Raw genomic sequence first — 19,654 nt, forward strand, 5'->3', positions numbered from 1 at the left:
TTTTAACAAAAGCTTTTAGGTTTACAATAACCTCGCTCTCTCTTTGTGTGACAGTATATGCACTTTGTAGAAATGCGTTCGGCTTATCGCGGTTAGGAAAAGTTATAACCTGCAGAACCTCCTAAAGGCAAAAGCTTATATGTAAATTTGTTGTGATGGTGCATTGAAGCTTCAATACAAAATTCAATGCAACAAGATTTACTGCAGCATAGCAGTATAAATACAAAGTTTCCGTAATATAAACTAACATTGTTTACTGCTAGTCTCCTCATTTTGTATTCTCTCTGTTTTGTTATCAATTTGCATTAGGCTTTACTGTCAGTGAAATTGAAAATGGTTGATATTATTCATTTTACCAAATAACTTATATGTTGTCAATAAAACAGGATTTCAGTGCTACTGCAGTACAGATACATATGCTTGAAAAACTCTCTCTCTCTCTCTCTCTCTCTCTCTCTCTCTTTCTCTCTCTCTCTATATATATATATATATATATATGTCCTGAGCACGAGCACAACATCCAATGAGTGACGTATACGCGCGACAGATCAATACTTGTATATTAGGTTGGTATATTAGGTTGGGATTTGAACCCTATTTGTGTATCACAAGACCAGTGTTTTGCATGTAAGAGGATTTCTGTTTTATATGGATTGTGTGCAGTAGTAATCATTGTATTTATTTATAATAAATATGAATATTTATTAACATTACTATAAACAATGAATCAACAATACAAGTTTTTTTTTCATCTTTTATTTAACTTTCATTGCTTTGGCTAATTTGGCTACTATAGGTTCTTCCAGGTGACAGATGAATTTACACCCAAATATGTAAAAATGTGTAAAAATAATAATTAAAAAAATGCAACTGAGTGGCCTTGGATACAGCAAAAGTTATGAGAAGAGTTTTCTCCTTTCTTTTAAAGATTGATAAGCCCATTTATTTACTACTTTGCTTGATTATATGGTTAGTTGCATTTTATTATTTGCATTTAGCATCATTTTTCAGTGCTGTCCACCATTATTAGAACAAAAACACTTCTCTAGAAGTGTTTTCTGTGAAATTTGGGATCAATATTTATTATGCAGTTACGTTTATGAATTCATCTAGGCACTTCATTCTCATCTCTCATCATGTTTCTGATGAGGATGTATTGTATAGTGCATCAGTGTGTGGGTCGTGTGTCAGCTTTGTTTCTCAGGTCGAGCGTGTTTTGTTGTTGTTGGGCATATAGCCATGTCTCCGGTCTGGCAGTCTGTGTTGACAATTCTGGGCCAAAGTTTCAGCCTGTGACCCAGTTTGTTTGCAGAAAGATCGAGTTGAATAAATAATTGTAAAAGTCTGATGAGAAATAGCTCACATTTTCTCTCTTTTTCCGCATCACTCTATTTTTGTTTCTCATTCATTCAATTCTCTCCACAATCACTCCCTGTCAGACTTGTTCCTCCAGCCTTGTTTTGTCTTGCTCCCTCACTCCTTCCTCATCCCTCGTTTCCATGCAGTAAGTAGCTCATGACACGAAGTCTGTTTAAAATGCTATTTACAGAGAGAATATTCTCAGGTGCTTTGAGCACCAATGCTGTCTGTCAGCGCTGTACTCGCACAGATATGTGTGTGAGTGTATTTGTATGTATAGGCATGTAGGTGATGCTGTCTAAGTGGTAATTAAACATCAGTCTGTGAGTGTGTGGAACTCTGACACTCTGGAAACAGCTGACAGAGAGAGAGACTTCAGGTGAAGCAACAGTGGAAACATCTCAACACAAAGTTTGCGAGAGTGAGAGAAAAAGGAAAAGAAAGAGAATATACTGGTAACAAATGAAGCAACGCTGATCTTTTTTCCAGGTCAGCCCTTAAAGTGCAACAGTAGACTGGAGGGTAAAATTTTTCAAGAATTATGAAGATAATGTTATGAATTTTTGCTAACAATAACCTTCCTGTACTTTCACAAACACTGAGCTTCATTTTATTTAAAGTTGCTGTTTTAAATCATGTAGCTCACAGGAGATGAAGACTGCTTATAAAGGCTGTTTTTAATTTACATTTTTAAATCACATGATGAGGACAGAAACACTTCTCTAGTGTGGACAGAAAACTGTTTCACATTCTGTGTGTATAAAGAAAAGTGATTTTTTTAATTAAAATTAATTTATGTTAATGTTATGTTAATAATTAAAATAAGAAGTACTGTACTTCTGTTTTAGGTGCCGAAAACTGTACATGTGAGTTTAGCTTGAAGACTATATCATAAACTGTTACAGCAAAAAAAAAAAAAAGTCTGTCAAACTTTACATACCCCATGTCATTCCAAACCAGTATGACTTTCTTTCTTCTGTAGAATATAAAAAATAAACAAGGTATTTGAAGAATTATTCGACTGTTTTTGTCCATACAATGAAAGTCAATAGGGTCCGAAAAACTTTACTTTCATTAAAGGACTGAAAAACACTGAGACATTTTTTGAAATGTCTTTATTTTGTTTTCAGTCAGGTTTAGAATGACATTATGGGGAGTACTTTTGCATGGACTATGCCTTTAAAATGAACACAAGTCTGGCCTTATTTAAATTATTTTCATCATTCAGATCAGCATTATTTGAAATTCTTTTTGTCTTGCTCTAATACTTTTTCTGTCCTTCCACTTTTTATGCACTCTTTGCTTTTTAGGTATCCCCTTAATCCTGCCCCTCTCATTTCACACTCTGTGCCATCATAGACGAATGCTAATAAGATCACTGGAGATTACCTGCTTCTCATATTTAACCACCTACTTTTGCATTTTAACCTCCTTTCGAGAGGTTTTTTTTTCATGCATATGAAGCTTCATTGTCATTCAAAAGGGTAGAAAAAGAGGGGAGGAAAAACAATAAAGGACACATGGCAGGCAGATATTGACAGAGCCGATCCTTGAGTCTCTGAGCTGAACTATTTGATGTTTTCCAGTAGGGCACTATTCCTTTGAAAATGAAGGGGGTTGTGCCTCCACCCCACTTTCTGAACTCCCCCCTTCTCCATATTATATCTAAGGGGGAAACGGGGGAGATTCAGGATTTCGATCAGTAGAGCTGCCATGTCCTTGAAGCAGCTGAGCCCCGGTAGCTCCTGATGCCTCCAACAACTGCTCAACCTGTTGTTGGCCAAAAATATTGAACGGTATTGTTTGATTGGAATCGGGTTCCTAGTGGCTTCTACTTTCTCTTTGTTCTGTTCAGCAACAGAAACTGAATGTGTTCTGCCAGGCTGAGTGTGTGCTAATAGTCAGATGTGCTAGCATGCTGTTAAAGAGCTGCCCCATCATTTGTGGCGGCAAAGCCCCCCTGGCACTACATGACAAAAGCTCCCGTGTCCCTCAGGGCAAGGTCACGGTGCACAATTCACGAATACCCAAGTCAATAATGACAGGAGCTCAAAGCAGCTGCCATACAACATTAAGACAAAGAGCTGAATGAGTGAGAACACGACAGCTCAGCAGGTAACACAGGTGTCGGGAAGCAGTAGAAGGTGTTGAGTGATGTCGTGGTGTTTTGGGTACACCATTTAGATTTCACAGCAATTATTGAGCCACGGTGCCCTTTAAGCTGATCTTTTTCTAGCCATAGGCGTCGAAGCCTCTCAATGGTGGCTCATATATGAATCAGTGGCTTCATGCTGATTCTTACCAAGGGAATATAGTTGGAATGAAAGAAACCCTACATGCCATGACTGAGGAGGATGACTGTGATGACTGAATTTCATAATTTAAGAGGTTGAATATATTCACTGAGATTTATAGGAAAGAAACAGCATAGCCTTGTTCAGTCACAAATGCATTGTGAAAGAATGCCAAACACTGTACAGCACCAGATCATCCATGAAAAGAGTATTATGTTAAATAAGAATGCCACCAACATATTGTACATTTCAGGACATAGAGATACTATGTGCATGCTGTTTATGCATCTCCCAAATAAGTAATACAGTTATGAAACATGATTAGGAATGTACAGTATATCCATACTGTATTAATTATTTGTTGATTGAGATTTTTTTTTTCTAGTTTATCTGTTCTGGCAGATAATGCATATTTGGTCAACTTTAATAATGGCTCATTTGTTAGCATTAGTTAATAAACTAGCAATGAACGAATGAAAGTGAATGAAAGTTTTTTTTTAGTATTAATCTTTGTTAATATCAATTTTAACATTTACTAAAAATCAAAAGCATCTGTTGACGTTTGTGAATGCACTTTAAGTTAATATTTAAAAATATTAATAATTTAATAACACTTTTAAATGTATATATTTTTTTAGCAATCTCAAAATTAATATATATTTTTCATAATGTACATTAAAATAATAGAGCATTTTAATAATGGTCATTTGTTGGTTATTGACCATAACATAAAAAAATTATTACCAACCAGAATATCTCAGATGACTTTGGATAAAAAAGTGTTCAAGAAATAATCAAATGGTGATTAAATGTCTAAGGTTTATTTAAATTGTTCTCTGTTTGTTGAGTCATCTTTGCTGAAGTTCTTCAGCAGAAACCTTCAGTTTAAGAGCAGCTTTTCAGTTTGTAGTGCCAGCTACCCTGTATTACCTGCATTCCCATTTGAAGTCATTTGAAACTTTTTTTCAATGTGCACTGGCTTCATATTGATTCAGTGTGGGATTTTGTGATAGATATTTAAAATATAATTCATTGGAAAATGCTTGATTTTTCCCACTCAGACTGGGCTATTTTGAGGTGCGTTGTAATGCAGCGCCCTTCCATTTTTCCAGTAGTTTCAGTGAAATTATATACTTTTACAGAATTAGTTTGCTGTTTAAAAGATTCCACATATACTAGAAAGATGTTATCAAGAATATTTTTAAGACTTTGCAGTTGTCAGAAATATAACAGAACTTCTTTGCAAGACTGTAACTGAAACCAAAGTTTGTCAAGGTAAACTTTGATGCTGGCTCAACAAAGCCTTGACTTAAAATGACTTGAAGTTTTGAAGGTTATATGAGTTATGTAGTTTGAAATGAAAGAATTTTAGTATTAATCTTTGTTAATATCAATTTTAACATTTACTAAAAATCAAAAGCATCTGTTGACGTTTGTGAATGCACTTTAAGTTAATATTTAAAAATATTAATAATTTAATAACACTTTTAAATGTATATATTTTTTTAGCAATCTCAAAATTAATATATATTTTTCATAATGTACATTAAAATAATAGAGCATTTTAATAATGGTCATTTGTTGGTTATTGACCATAACATAAAAAAATTATTACCAACCAGAATATCTCAGATGACTTTGGATAAAAAAGTGTTCAAGAAATAATCAAATGGTGATTAAATGTCTAAGGTTTATTTAAATTGTTCTCTGTTTGTTGAGTCATCTTTGCTGAAGTTCTTCAGCAGAAACCTTCAGTTTAAGAGCAGCTTTTCAGTTTGTAGTGCCAGCTACCCTGTATTACCTGCATTCCCATTTGAAGTCATTTGAAACTTTTTTTCAATGTGCACTGGCTTCATATTGATTCAGTGTGGGATTTTGTGATAGATATTTAAAATATAATTCATTGGAAAATGCTTGATTTTTCCCACTCAGACTGGGCTATTTTGAGGTGCGTTGTAATGCAGCGCCCTTCCATTTTTCCAGTAGTTTCAGTGAAATTATATACTTTTACAGAATTAGTTTGCTGTTTAAAAGATTCCACATATACTAGAAAGATGTTATCAAGAATATTTTTAAGACTTTGCAGTTGTCAGAAATATAACAGAACTTCTTTGCAAGACTGTAACTGAAACCAAAGTTTGTCAAGGTAAACTTTGATGCTGGCTCAACAAAGCCTTGACTTAAAATGACTTGAAGTTTTGAAGGTTATATGAGTTATGTAGTTTGAAATGAAAGAAACTCTGTAAGAAGATTTTCTTTTAGAGAAATAGCTTTTTATCCCAACCTGCGATTTTAAGCTGATACAGTCTGTTTTTACTGTTTTTTTTTCAAAAACAGTAAAATTCTGTTTTTGAAAAAGTGCCATATTGAGGATCAACAATATTTTGGGTCAAAGACTTCTACCTATTCTATATTTTCAGCTGCAGAAATGTCTGACACAAGTGAGGACACCTGATTTAAAAAAAAAAAAAAATTTTAATGGTCAAAATTTTAGATTTATCTGCTGCCATGGTTTGCCTGATTTTCCTGAACAGTTGACTGATCCAGAGAATAAGGGGAGGAATGAAGTGGGGGGAAATAAGCACATGTTGGACGTCTAGTCACATAATGAGCTTCAAGACATAGGCTGCAAGTGGATTAAGGAGATTGGTGACAAATTGTCCTTAAGTAACCTAAAGGCTGTCTTAGCTAATGACCAGGTGGCAAAGTTGACTCTTGCTTGACGTACATTGGGCAAGAAGCCAGTTGTCAGCATGAAATCAGCCTTTTTTTGCAATCTTAATGCATGTACACTAGTGTTCAATATTTTGGGGTCAGTAAGATTTTTTGCTTTTAAGAAATTAATACTTTTATCCAGCAAGGACACATTAAATTGATCAAAAGTGTTTCACATTATTACTGTTTTTATTGTATTTTTGAATAAATGCTTTCAAAGACATTCAAAAATCTTACCAACCCCAAACTTTTAAACAGTAGGGTATTTGGTCTTATGTGAACAATTAATTGGTGCATATTACATGTTTAAAATGTAATAACCTCTCTATCACAATTGCTATTAAAGCATTGATTTTGCAAATTAGCTTTCATTCTTGATTTTGGTATGCAGCGCCCACTTTTCTCAATCAAACCATTTCCTGATTAAAAAAATAAATAATATATTTTTTTTCTCCTGAATATCCAATATATTTCACATACAAATAAATCAAATTATAGAAGTAAAATGTAAAAGGGGCTTTAGCTGACATTTAAATCATTTTGTCACATCTTTGTTTTTGTGGATGAAAAAGGCTGGATATTGAGTTATTTTTAAAACTCACAAAAACTTTTAAGTTCAGTACGTCTTGGAGAAATTAGAGTTTAGAGAAACACCAAAACAAACACTCACCAACCCACAAACCACAGAACTCTCTGAGTTTATTGCATTGTCAGCTTGACCAATGGCCATGTTACATATTGTTGAGGGAATGGCGACTCAGAGCAGGTGAATCTACTATTGAACAAAGCTATCAGACTAAGTCCTGCAAGGCTATATGTCATACTTTCTGCTGGAACAGAACATCCCTCTTCGTTCATTCCACCTCATTCACCAATTCATCATCCCAAACACACACACATAAATATTACATGTTAATTGGCACACTTCTTTTCCCCAAGCACCTAAAGGCAGGGTCTGCATGGTTAATAGTTAACAGCATTGTTTTCTGACTATTAGTAAAAGCAGTGGAGGTCTGTAGCTTTGCTTGCGGGCTAATGTCCTCATTAACATCACGCAGCTCACCTGTTCCTTCAGCCCGCATGCAGTCTTTGTTTATTTTATCTTGCTTCATTGATTTATCCATCAGTGCTGCCATCCATCCATCTAACCAGCCCTTATTTGTATTCTGCTAATCACCTTCCTAAAAGGAACAGTTCACCCAAAAACGACGATTTGCTCACCTTCATGTCATTCCAAACCTGTATGGAACACAAAGAAAGATTTTTTTTTTTTGGACCCCATTGACTTTCATTACATGGCCAAAACAGATTTTCATTGTATAGCCAAAGATTACAGATTTTAAATGACATTTTTGGGTGGCCTATCCTTTCAAATTATCACTCTATTGTCACAGTATCATCTGTTATAAGTTTCATGTAGGCTCTTTGGTCTCTTTTTGTAATGTTAATAATAGGAAACGGACTGACATGTGTGTTAGAGCAGAAAGACACTTATTATACTCTTTCCTTGCTTCTGTTTCACACACACTAACTCAGTCTCTTTGAAGTCCAGCAGAATGCGGAAAGGGGGCTCCTCTGCACTCATGAAGTATTCATGCCAGTGTGTGTGAAAGTGCATGCTTTGCACGTCAGCGAAGTGTGTTCGTGTGATTGAAAGAGAGAATGTGTGTGTGCAGACAAGTGTGTGTGGAGCATGCTGCCTATCAGTGGTGCTTTGCACAGCAGCTGTGTACTGACACTGTGTCTGGGAGGGGAATGGAAAGGGGGCTGGGCTGAGGAGAAAAGAGGAGAGGAGAGGGAGAGAGCAAGTGCAGTAAAGCGAGAGGGAGAAGGTGAGAGCGACTCACCAGATTGAGAGAGACGCGGAGAGTAGACGGAGAGGACCGTTGGACTTCTGCCAGGGTTTCCCAGCAACAGCAGATGTAGGAATCGACTCTTTTTCCCCCCTCATCCCAGGGGATTTGCCTTTGCCACTGCCTTCCTTAGGAGTTCTGTCATTGGGAGAGTGGCGGAGAGGAGCACAAAAGAGTGGAGGAAAGGAGCGCAGCAGAGAGGGACGACGTGCCCCCGCCCAGCCTCAATGCAGAGGTGAAGTGAGGGCTACCTTGGAGGGAAGTTGATCACAGTTTTGGGTTACAAACTTTTCCGACAGGTGAACGGAAGCGCTACACTTTGGGAAGTCGATCATTGGCGACTCGCTCCGTGGAACTAGAGTGTGGCGCAAAATGCTTCTCTGCAGGAGTGCCACGTACCTGTTCCTTCTGCAGAAAACTTTTGAGGGTCATCATGAGCGTTTCTGACATCTGCTTATCGCCCCACTTATCTTGTCGCACCTGTATCCACTTTATTTTCTGGGAATTAGCATGAAATGGACTCCTGATGATAGTAACAGTGATCACATCTCCCCGTCTTCCAGCAGACACCTCTAGCCCCCTGTCTCCAGCCCGCCTTTCGCATTCGCCCCGCCTCGCTCTCACATGTGCCGGGAGCCGTGGAGTGCTCTTACCGGGGTCTGGAATGAACAAGTTAAAAAGCTGCTTTTCTCACCGCTGTGATGATATGACCTCTGAACTGAGATAATGGATTGGAGAGAACTGTAAGTATAGTGGACTCTTTTGAGTTGTTAATTGACCGTTATAAGCGTTTTTCAGTAGGGTTTGTGTAGTCCAACTGGTTCTAGCAAACTAAGGATGTTGAGTTTGACTCCTAGGATTTATTTGGATAAAATGTAAATGCAGTTAATATTTACTCATCCTCAACTCTTTTTAAACCTCTGACTTTCTTTCTTCTGTAAAGCACAAAATATATTTTTAATAATGCTTCAGTTTTTTTATTTTCACACCCCTTCAGATATTTTTCCAAAGAAAAAATAAATAAATAAATATATATATATATTCTATAAAAGAAAGAAATTCATACAGGTTTGGAATGACATGAGGGTGAGTAAATTAATCAAATTTTTCATTATTGGGTGAGCTATCTCTCTAACATTCTGCTCCATTGTTGAAAAGCTAATTAAGGTTATTTAAGTGCTTTAGTAAAGAAAGCTGCATTGGTTTGCTCTTAGTTGCAACCCTAAAACCTCACCTGCAGTAAAACTAGTAGCAGCAACAGCAAATCCAGAGGGAGACTATTCACTGCAGGGCAGGGAAGGGAGATTTAACAGGTGGGTGCATCTGGATAAAGCCCAGTCTAGTGTATCGGAACTCACTCTACCATGCTGCTTTTCACCCACTCTGGTCACTCACCTCTGTTCACTCCAGTCTGATATCTCAATCTTTTGTGTGTGCGTTACTGTGTCGTGCTTCATAAAGAGCTTGTAAAGCATTTGTCGTGCAGCCAGACGCGGTGAATGCAGCTCTCTGCCCTACGTGTGGGCGTGGGTCCCCTCTTTATGTGTTAGAGGAGGCGCTGTATACGTGTGTGTGTGTGAATAGGTGAGGTGTGTGGAGGAGGAGGCAAAGAAGAGGCTTTGTCTCCATAGGTGGGTTTAACATGAATAAAACCCTCCTCCTCTCACTCAAGTATTTTTTGCAACCTCTTATGCCCCCTATTACAAGCTCTTCATCTTAACTCTCAGTCCCTCTCCCTCATTCACACCCAGAGTCCAAAATGAACACTTGACAAGTGCCAAATTAGAGTAAAAATGGGCTTTGGTGAGTATACAAAATGTCCTGCTGTTAACATTTATTTATTTATACATTTTTATTTAAATGTGTGTCTATAATATTTTAGGAAATAATGAAATAATGTGAAAAATATATCAACTTAGATATATTTAATGTCAGTAAAGTTTTTGCAATTTATCAAAAAATGCTAACTTAATTGTGCTTTGTCCCCCATTTAAACATGCACATAGAGATAATGCTAAATGCTAATTTCTTTCTGTAATCTGTGTGTGTTTGCACACACACCCCATCGCACCTTTTAATGCATGGCACATACACATTTCCTGTGGGGGCCTCCTCTTGTGTCCTTCATGGAGACTGTAATTACACAGTGTTCTCTGTGATTTTTCACCCCTGTAGAGGCTGTGCTGAAGGAGTTGGAGGGAGAGAGAGAAAGGATGTGAGGAAGAGTGAGGCATTTAATGAGCTCAAGCTTTTCTCCTCGAGCCCTTCAACCTCATGCTAACGGGCATGAAGACAAACGTCTGTTGGAAAACACACACAGCTTTAGTTAGCTTGCATCTTTTTACTATTACAAGACATGTATGGCCAAAAGCATGTGGACAACCAAACATCACACCAATATGCACATTTTCATTAATAGGAATCATGTCCTTCCTTAAGGTTCTGCTCCTCTGGGAATGCTCTTTACTAGATGTTGGAATATGAATGCAGGTTTTCACAGGAGCATAAGTGAGGCCAGGCACTGCCGTTGGGTGAAGATTTGACTTAATTGGAGTCTCCACATACTTTTGACTGTGTAGCTAATTATACTTACTTCAGCCTAACCAAAACCAAAAATAAAACATTTGACATTTCTAGAATAATGAAGACATTGTGTCTTTATGAACCATTTTCGATAGTTCTGATTTCACCATAAAAAGAAGGTTTATCAGATTTAAAGGGTTATTTCACCCAAAAATTAAAATTAGCCCATGAATTACTCGCCCTCAAGGCATCCTAGGTGTATATGACTTTCTTCATTCAGACGAATCCAGTCAGAGTTATATAAAAAATTGTCTTTGATATTTCAAGCTGTTTAATGGCAGTCAGTGGGTGTTGCAGTTTATCAGTCCAAAAGAAGTGAAATAAAGCACGTCCATCCATAATAAAAAGTGCCTCACACGGCTCCGGGGGGTGAACAAAGGCCTCCTGTAGAGAATCGATGCGTTAGGAGAAAACAACCATAAGAATAATAACCATATTTAAAACGTAATAATCAATTAAATCTAGCTTGCGCACACTGTTGTACACGGAAGCAGCTCCGGGCGGATGACATATGAGGTCAGCTTTGCACATGCGCCGATCAGAAGTGACGAACACGGAAGCGCAGGGAGAGAACAAAACAAAACAACGGTCACGAATTAGAAGTACAAAACGAGGATTTGTAAAGAAGAATGTTGGAAGATTTCGATATAAGCCAAGAGGAGACTGGTGTTCCTTTGCTAAACTAAGGAAACTTTGCTTCCTTTGCTCCTTTAAACAAACGTTGGTTTTCACGAGTCTCACCGGCGCATGCACAACGCCGACGTCTTACGTCATCCTCCTGGAGCTGCTTCCGTGTACAACTATTGGCGATTATTAGTGATTATTACGTTTTGAATATAGATATTTTTCTTACAAAAACGCATCGATTCACTACAGGAGGCCTTTGTTCACCCCCCGGAGCCGTGTGAGGCACTTTTTATTATGGATGGATGCGCTTTATTTCACTTCTTTTGGACTGATGAACTGCAACACACGCTGACTGCCATTAAACAGCTTGGAAGATCAAAGATAATTTTTAATATAACTCAGATAAGTCATATACGCCTAGGATGGCTTGATGGTGAGTAAATAATGGGCTAATTTTCATTTTTGGGTGAAATATCCCTTTAAGTTAATGGGTAGTTAAAGGCTTTAACTATCCATTGTCAGCAATCTTATGCCTGTACTTGTTATGTGGCTAAAATAAACACTTTTGTCTTTTCTTTTAACTTTTCTTCCTATCAAGTTTCTCTCTGTCTATGAGGCTTTATGCACCCCACTTTCTCATTTAATTTTACATTTATTTTATTTTATTTTATATTTAATACTATTATTTAATATTTACACTACTGTTCACAAGTTTGGGGTCAGAAAGATTGGTTACACTTTATTTTGATAGTCCACTTTAGACACTCTACTAAGTACCTTTGCAACTACATGTCAACTAACTCTCAGATTAGACTGTTAGGTTAGATTTAGGGTTAGTAGAATAAATTGACATATACTTGCAAAGATTCTCATAGTCAGTATGGTGTGTTGTGGGTCCTTCAAAGTAAAGTGTTAGAAGATATTAAGCAGACAGTCTACTAATACTCTAATGACTGCTAGTTGACATGTAGTTGCAAAGTTACTTACTGTTAGTAGAATGTCTAAAGTGGACTATCAAAATAAAGTGTTATCGAAATATTTGATTTGTTTGCTTTAAAGGGGTCATATGATGTGATTTCAATTTTTCCTTTCTCTTTGAAGTGTTACAAGCTCTCGGTGCATAAAGAAGATCTGTAAAGTTGCAAAGACTAAAGTCTCAAATCCAAAGAGATATTCTTTATAAAAGTTAAGTCAACCATGCCTACCTAAAATGACTCGTTCTAACACGCCCCCACATGTCTACGTTACGATGCGGGAAGATTTGCATAATGCCGCCCAAATGTTCACGCAAAGAAAGAAGGCGTAGTTGCCACTGATGATTCAAATATGAGTTTTGAGCAGTGTAGATTAGCGCTTGTTTGTCATTTCTCCGATCACAAATGCAGACATGGTTTTATGTTTACGCGGCGCGATGCAACGCGTAAAAAGACAGTATAAATCATTATAATCCGTAATTATGTCCCCACTGGATGCAACAAATGCCTCGTTTGTAATGGGTTTTCATGTTTTTGAATCGTCGCTCCGGCCGGACAGGGCATCACAGTATGGTAAGGGGTGTAACATTTCTGTCTCACGCTTGAGGTATTCGGCCAATCACAACGCACTGGATAGCTGGCCAATCAGAGCACACCTCGCTTTTCAGACTGATGAGCTTTGTAAAAATCTACGCGTTTCAGAAAGGTGGGGCATAGAGGAGAAACAATAATGTACAGTATGTGGAAAATAATGTGTTTTTTGAACTTTAAACCGCATAAACACATTTCATTACATCAAATACACAAAATAATGTTCTTTTTAGCAACATCATATGACCCCTTTAAATTAATCAAAAGTGACAGTAAAAGGCTTTTATATAATTACACAAGATTTCGGTTTAAAATAAATTGTTCTTTTTCTTATCAAAAAATCCTGGAAATTTTTTTTATCAATGTTTAAAATATTAAGCAGCAAAACTCTTTTCAACAATGATAATAAGATATTTTTTTTGTGCACCGAATCAGTCCATTGAAACAATTTTGGAAGGATCATGTGACACTGAAGACTGGAGTAATGGCTTTGCCATCACAGGAATAAATTACATTTTGAAATATATTATAATACATAACAGTTACATTAAACTGTAATAATATTTCACAACATTTCAGTTTTTACTGTATTTTTGATCAAATAAATGCAGCCTTTAATTCTTTGAGTCACCTATTGTAGTTTTCTTGTGAATTGTCATGGACATGGAAACTGTAACTCATCCATTCATGTGTTCATCTCAAATCTTTGGAGGACATATATTGAGAAGTATCACAATGCAGGGTCAATGCAGGAAAAACCTCCTAGACATGACTCCTTGACTTAACTTTTTGTTTGCTGCTCTTTCACAGGGCTGCCCAGAAGCTGAACCTCTCCAAACGAAAGAAGCCTCAGCCGCTTCCGCCCTCCCCACCTGACCCAGAAGAGCCGTTCTTCTACACTGATGGCTTCAGCGCTGCCCTGCAGCTCTCGCCCCCGCCTGTACCCCCATGTCTCCTCAGGGCTGGGTCAAAGGTTAAGGACAGCCCTGGGATGGGAAAGGTACAGTAAAGTCATCATTGCTAAAACTTAAAGGACTCATATAATGCGACTTCAATTTTTCCTTTCTCTTTGGAGTGTTACAAGCTCTTGGTGCATAAAGAAGATCTGTAAAGTTGCAAAGACTAAAGTCTCAAATCCAAAGAGATATTCTTTATAAAAGTTAAGAGTCAACCACGCCTACCTAAAACGGCTCGTTCTAACACGCCCCCACATGTCTACGTCACAATGTGGTAAGATTTGCATAACACCGCCCAAATGTTCACGCAAAGAAAGAAGGGGTAACTTTTATTCTCGCTGTAGTATTGTTGTTGCCGCCGCCACCATGTCATGAAGGTGCTGTGTGTTTCGTTGTGAAAGCGAAACTACTTTGTTTGGCCTTCCAAAAGAGGACGATATCCGCTTCGTCATGCCTAGAGCTGATCCATGCTGGTCGCTAAGGAAATACATCAACTTCGTGCTCTGGATTGCCAGATCGGCTTTCACCGTGGGTCATCGCATGTGGTTGCCGCAAGCCCGCCGGCCGCTCCTTTGTCAAATCAGCCGGCCGCACCGTTATCAGGCCTCCGCTTACTCTAGCCGCCAGCCTCCGCTCACTCGTTGTGAAAGTGAAACTACTTTGTTTGGCCTTCCAAAAGAGGACACAACTAGAAATCAGTGGTTAAGTTGTATTTACAACACTGTTCCGGAACAGTTCAACCCAAATATTCAGACTGTTTCCTGGGAGAGTAGACTACAATGCCGGCTGTTCTGACTCACAGACTGTAAGTACGTTTTTCATATTTAAAGGATTTGCCACTGATGATTCAAACGCGAGTTTTGAGCAGTGTAGAGTAGCGCTTGTTGTTTGTCATTTCTCCGATCACAAATACAGACATATCTTTATTTGTAAAAATCGACGCGTTTCAGAAAGGCGGGACATAGAGGAGAAACAGTAATGTACAGTATGTGGAAAATAATGTGTTTTTTAACCTTAAACCGCATAAACACATTTCATTACACCAAATACACACAAAAAATTATTTTTAGCAGCATCATATGACCCCTTTAAGAAGTTTTTTTGTCTCCTATACCAGAGATTTTTGGATGGGAATGGTTTGTAAAACATGATCAAAGCCTAGATGATTAAGGTTGTGCCAAAATTATTGTTGTCTGACAATGAATAATAGGTAATCTTGAAACCATGTTGACCACTTATACAGCATTTCAAAATTGTAGAGAATTTTTTCTTCTTTATTAATTAAATGACATCATGCATAAACCCCTGGTTGCCCTCTGCTTAAGAATTCCCTGTGAGTTTATCGATTTGGCTAGTTCTCGGGTTACCATCAAAGCAGACTGTGTGACAGCATGGGTTGGCCCAGTTGTCCTGATTCCCAGGCTGTTGGAATCCCAAGAAGCTCCTTCAGAATGCCAGACAGCATTCCTTGTTGTAAGTGACTGACAGGCCGTGGGAGTGGGAAAAGCAATGTATGAAAACAGAAGTGTCAGAGAATGACATCAGCGGGCATTTGAATGAAAGGCATATTTCTCTCTCAGAATAGAGCTGTTTATTAGTGCTGAACAGTCTGAGTGCACAAATGCTTATGATATCCCAGTGACTCAAGAGCCATTCATATTTGTGTCTTGTCCGTGGATTATTTGAATTTTTGTGAAAATTACAGTAAAGTAGATTAAATGTAACTAAACTAATAAAACATCTCCCTTAGGGATGCATGATATTAAAATGTTATCCAACACTGGTAAGCTGATTATTGTTTTCATATTAACTGACAAGATATTAAAATTCTATACAAGTTTGTTTGAATTCATAAAAGATAAAACACACACACACACACACACAAAAATGTTTTAAATGCTGCAAGTGAATTTTATGCTTCACAAACTTTATTGTACCCACATTTATAATGTACAGAATGAAAAATTAGATTTCTTTCAAAAGTGTTTTAAATTAGTGTTTTTTTTAAAAGATTAACTTAATTAGCATAGTGCAAAGGTTATCTGAATGTAAAAAAAACAGTATTAAATATGCAATATCAACCAATACCAATTAAATTAAAAAAGTAATAATGGCCAATAATAGTCATGGTGCCGATATACAGTATTGTGCATTCCTAGATCGTCCTAATGTGTTCTTAACGGCAGTACACTGAACATAATGTGTTTTGCCTGTTAAAATGCCATAATTCTCAGTGACTGGATGATCACTGTCATGCTAAAGCATGTTGGTATCCATTAGGCAAAGCACTTAATCCCAGGTCACTCCAGGGGGACTGTTTCTGCAATTAGTGTACTTTGAGTCACTTTGTATAAAGAGCATCTGCTTAATATTAACCTACTAACCATAATGAGCTGAGGTCATGCCCTTTCACTGTCTTCTCTGGAACATCTGTACATATACTGCTACATCTTGTCATGTAACTGACAGTTCCATATATATACTCTCTCATGGGACTCTCTAGAGCAGTGATCCTCAAATCTGACTCGCGAGATCCACTTTCCTGCAGAGTTTAGCTCCAACCCTATAATCAAACAAACCTACCTGTGTTTTTCTAATGATCCTGAAGAAATTGATTAGCAAACTCAGGTGTGTTTGATTAGGGTAGAGCTAAACTCTGCAGGAAAGTGGATCTCGCGAGCCAGATTTGAGGATCACTGCTCTAGAGCATCATGAGCATCTCAGCATGTTGCCGCTATTTTGGGTAACAAACTCATTCCTTTCCTTAACACCCCCTGGAGGTCTAAAAGATACTATAATAGACTGCTGACTCATAAACACCAGCAGGTGGTGCAGGTTTATATGGCGTCATGTCTGCAGGGAGATGATTTGCTCATTAAGAATGGTGAGGTCACCTGAGTTACTTCACAAAATGCATCCAGACATCTCTGGAGGAGTCAGCTTATTACATCATCCTCATATCCATGCAGTTGGAGGGCTATGTGAATAAAGCATTTTCCTTCCCTTAATTGTTCACCTGATTGTGTTGATGCATTGTGGAAACACAGCATTAGAAAATGTGCACAATAGGCATTAAAAGTTTTCTAAAGTCACACCAAAGGCAGGCAGCTGCAAGTTTTTAATGAGTTTTATCAAGAAAAAACAGTGAAGTGATTGCTAGTAAGCCCCACTGAGTTGAAGTATGTTGCCTGCTGATTTTGAGACACTTGTAAAGGAAATGGTTATGAACACTCTCATTTTTTTTATTTGTGGAGGAAGGAAATGTCAAAGTGCTTAGAAGGCAGCAGGTAGAGAGGAGCAGGTGATTGTGGGAAGGCAGCGCTAATGCAGTGAGGGTAATGGAAGTACATTTGTGTGCAAAAGACTGATTGACACATCACTGGTGCTTTTGCATTCAAGGGAATTGCTTAATTTGCCTTTTTATTGCAAGTTCAAAAAATGAATTTGAATTGTATAATTGATAAATGCTTAAAACTCATAGTAATTAAAACACTAAAGGAATTTCTATCATAATAAGCTATTGTTTTTCAATACAGGGTGATCACTTGCTGTCAGATTTAGTTGCAGTTGTGTTGTGTTTTTAAAACAATTATTTCATTTCATTTTATTATTGAACCTTTATCCCCAAGCTTACTAAATAAAAATTTCTGGATTACCATGTCAACCCCTATGTTGTAAAAAAGAGTTTTATATTTGGTTTTGTTTTATCTTGCCTAGGGTACTAAGTGACTTTTAAAGGGGTCATGATATGCCTTTGTTTTTTATTTTGTACTGTTCTCTGAGGTCCACTTATAATGTTATCAAAATTTTTACATAAAAAAACATAACATTTAGAAGTAAAAGGCTATTTTCGGTCCTATTTTGACTCCCCTCATCAGGGTGCTCTGTTTGAATAGGCGTGGCGGACTGTAGACTCGGGAAGTAAATGGAATCACACTTGTCATGTGACATCAGATCCAATATAATCAGCACAGCATTGTCTTTTAGTTTCAGTCTTTCTGAAAATCCTCCATCAAATGGTGACTTGTTTGTAAACGAATCCGCAGTAAAATGAAGTAAACAAAGGACCAAGTTCTTACTGACGCAGTCTGGCACCTCATTAAAAATAAAGTTCATCAAATACAGTAGACCTGCGTTTGCCGCTCTTGTCATTTACCTATGACGTGCGCGAATCGGTGGGCGGGGTTAAACAGGCAGCAATGTAGAAGCAGGTGTTGATCTTCTGCGGAGGCGGCACTTAACCACACTAGTACATCATAGAGTGGCACATTCCACAACCTGTCAGATTGGCTTCAATATAAGCTGTTTTTAGACTAACGAGAAAGTTTTGAGTTCTGAAACTTACATGATGTTTTTATAGCACAATGACCTCATATATATATATATATTTAAAAAAAACTTTAAAAGCTGCTGGTCTTCTATCTATTTATTGGAAGGAAAAGCTTAGTCTGCAACAGTCATTAATGCTGAACATGTCAGTATGAGTAAGGAACATAGTGAACCTGATCGGGGAACAGAGATCCTTATTCTCTGCCAATTTAATTCTTTATCTCAGTGGAGGACTGTAAACTTCAGGGCCTGTTTGTTGCTGAAAGTGTCCCTAGTGGCAGAGCTATAAAATAAGGTGTTAAACAGACAGTCGAGTACATTATTGCTTCATTGAGTAGGTGTAATAATGAACCTGTTTATGACTAAAAAGGGCATAGATGTTGCATCCATCCTTTGTGTTAAGTACATTTTTTTAATATATTTTAATCTATTTAAAATGTAATTTATTCCTGTGATGGCAAAGCTGAAGAAGTCTTCAGGATCACATCTTTCAGAAATCATTCTAATAAGCTGATTTTAATAAGCTCAAGAAACCTTTCTTATTATCATCAATATTGATAACAGTTGTACTACTACTACTACTACTAATATTTTCATGAAAAACGTCACATATTTTATGTATTTGTTAGTATTAAGTGTCTATAAAGTGTCTAGTCAGAACATGGTTGGTCTGTTTTCTGAATCCAGCCACACTTTATAGAAGGATGTGCCCTGTGTGGGAGCAGAAGGGCTTCTGATGATTACATGCTTTCAACTTTGCCAGTATGAGGGGAATTCTTGGCCAGGAAACTGAAAGACAATATTCTCAAACCACTCAATAATTGTGTGAATTAGTGGGTGGGAGGGTGCAATTACAGCCGTATGCTTTGAATTCAGAAGTAAAATAAAAAAGAACGTGTCACAAATAAAATTATGTAGGAAAATAATTATGATATGAATATAATCGTGTGCTTTGCAGGTGAAAGTAATGGTGAGGATATGCCCTGCCAAAGGCTCGCAAGACACCTCAGAATCCATGTCCTTTCTCAAGATAGACGCCCATAAGAAAGAGCTGACCTTTTGTGAGCCACCCACCTGCACACGCTCCACTTCTGCCACCGCTCCAAAGATGTTTACCTTTGATGCCGTCTTTACCCAAGATGCTTCACAGGTACAGTAATGGTATAAATGCTTCAATTTTTGGCAATCAGCATAATCAAAGCAAGCATTTTACAAGTTATACCAAGGAGATATCCACTATTTCCCGGCTGTACTTATAATTTTATTTTGAACAAAATCTTCACAGAATTGATGTCAAACAGGCAGGACATCCATGCTGAGATCAAAGCAATGTATAAGGGAGATATTCAGTTTCGCTTGGTTTGCGAGGTAGA

General features: G+C 37.5%; 1 protein-coding gene across 1 annotated transcript in view; it reads left to right on the forward strand.

Annotated features, from left to right (window-relative positions):
* The window catches only part of LOC107569886 (kinesin-like protein KIF26A), a 51,538-nt gene that overhangs the window by 15,526 nt on the left and 16,358 nt on the right, over positions 1 to 19,654 (forward strand). The window contains exons 4-5 of the mRNA XM_016256052.1: positions 13,807 to 13,996; positions 19,240 to 19,431. Of these exons, the coding sequence (XP_016111538.1) occupies positions 13,807 to 13,996; positions 19,240 to 19,431 (382 nt within the window). The remainder of the gene's footprint in view (positions 1 to 13,806; positions 13,997 to 19,239; positions 19,432 to 19,654) is intronic.

This window comes from Sinocyclocheilus grahami, unplaced genomic scaffold, assembly GCF_001515645.1.
Source record: "Sinocyclocheilus grahami isolate Dianchi unplaced genomic scaffold, SAMN03320097.WGS_v1.1 scaffold1391.1, whole genome shotgun sequence".
In the NCBI taxonomy this organism is placed as follows: Eukaryota; Metazoa; Chordata; class Actinopteri; order Cypriniformes; family Cyprinidae; genus Sinocyclocheilus; species Sinocyclocheilus grahami.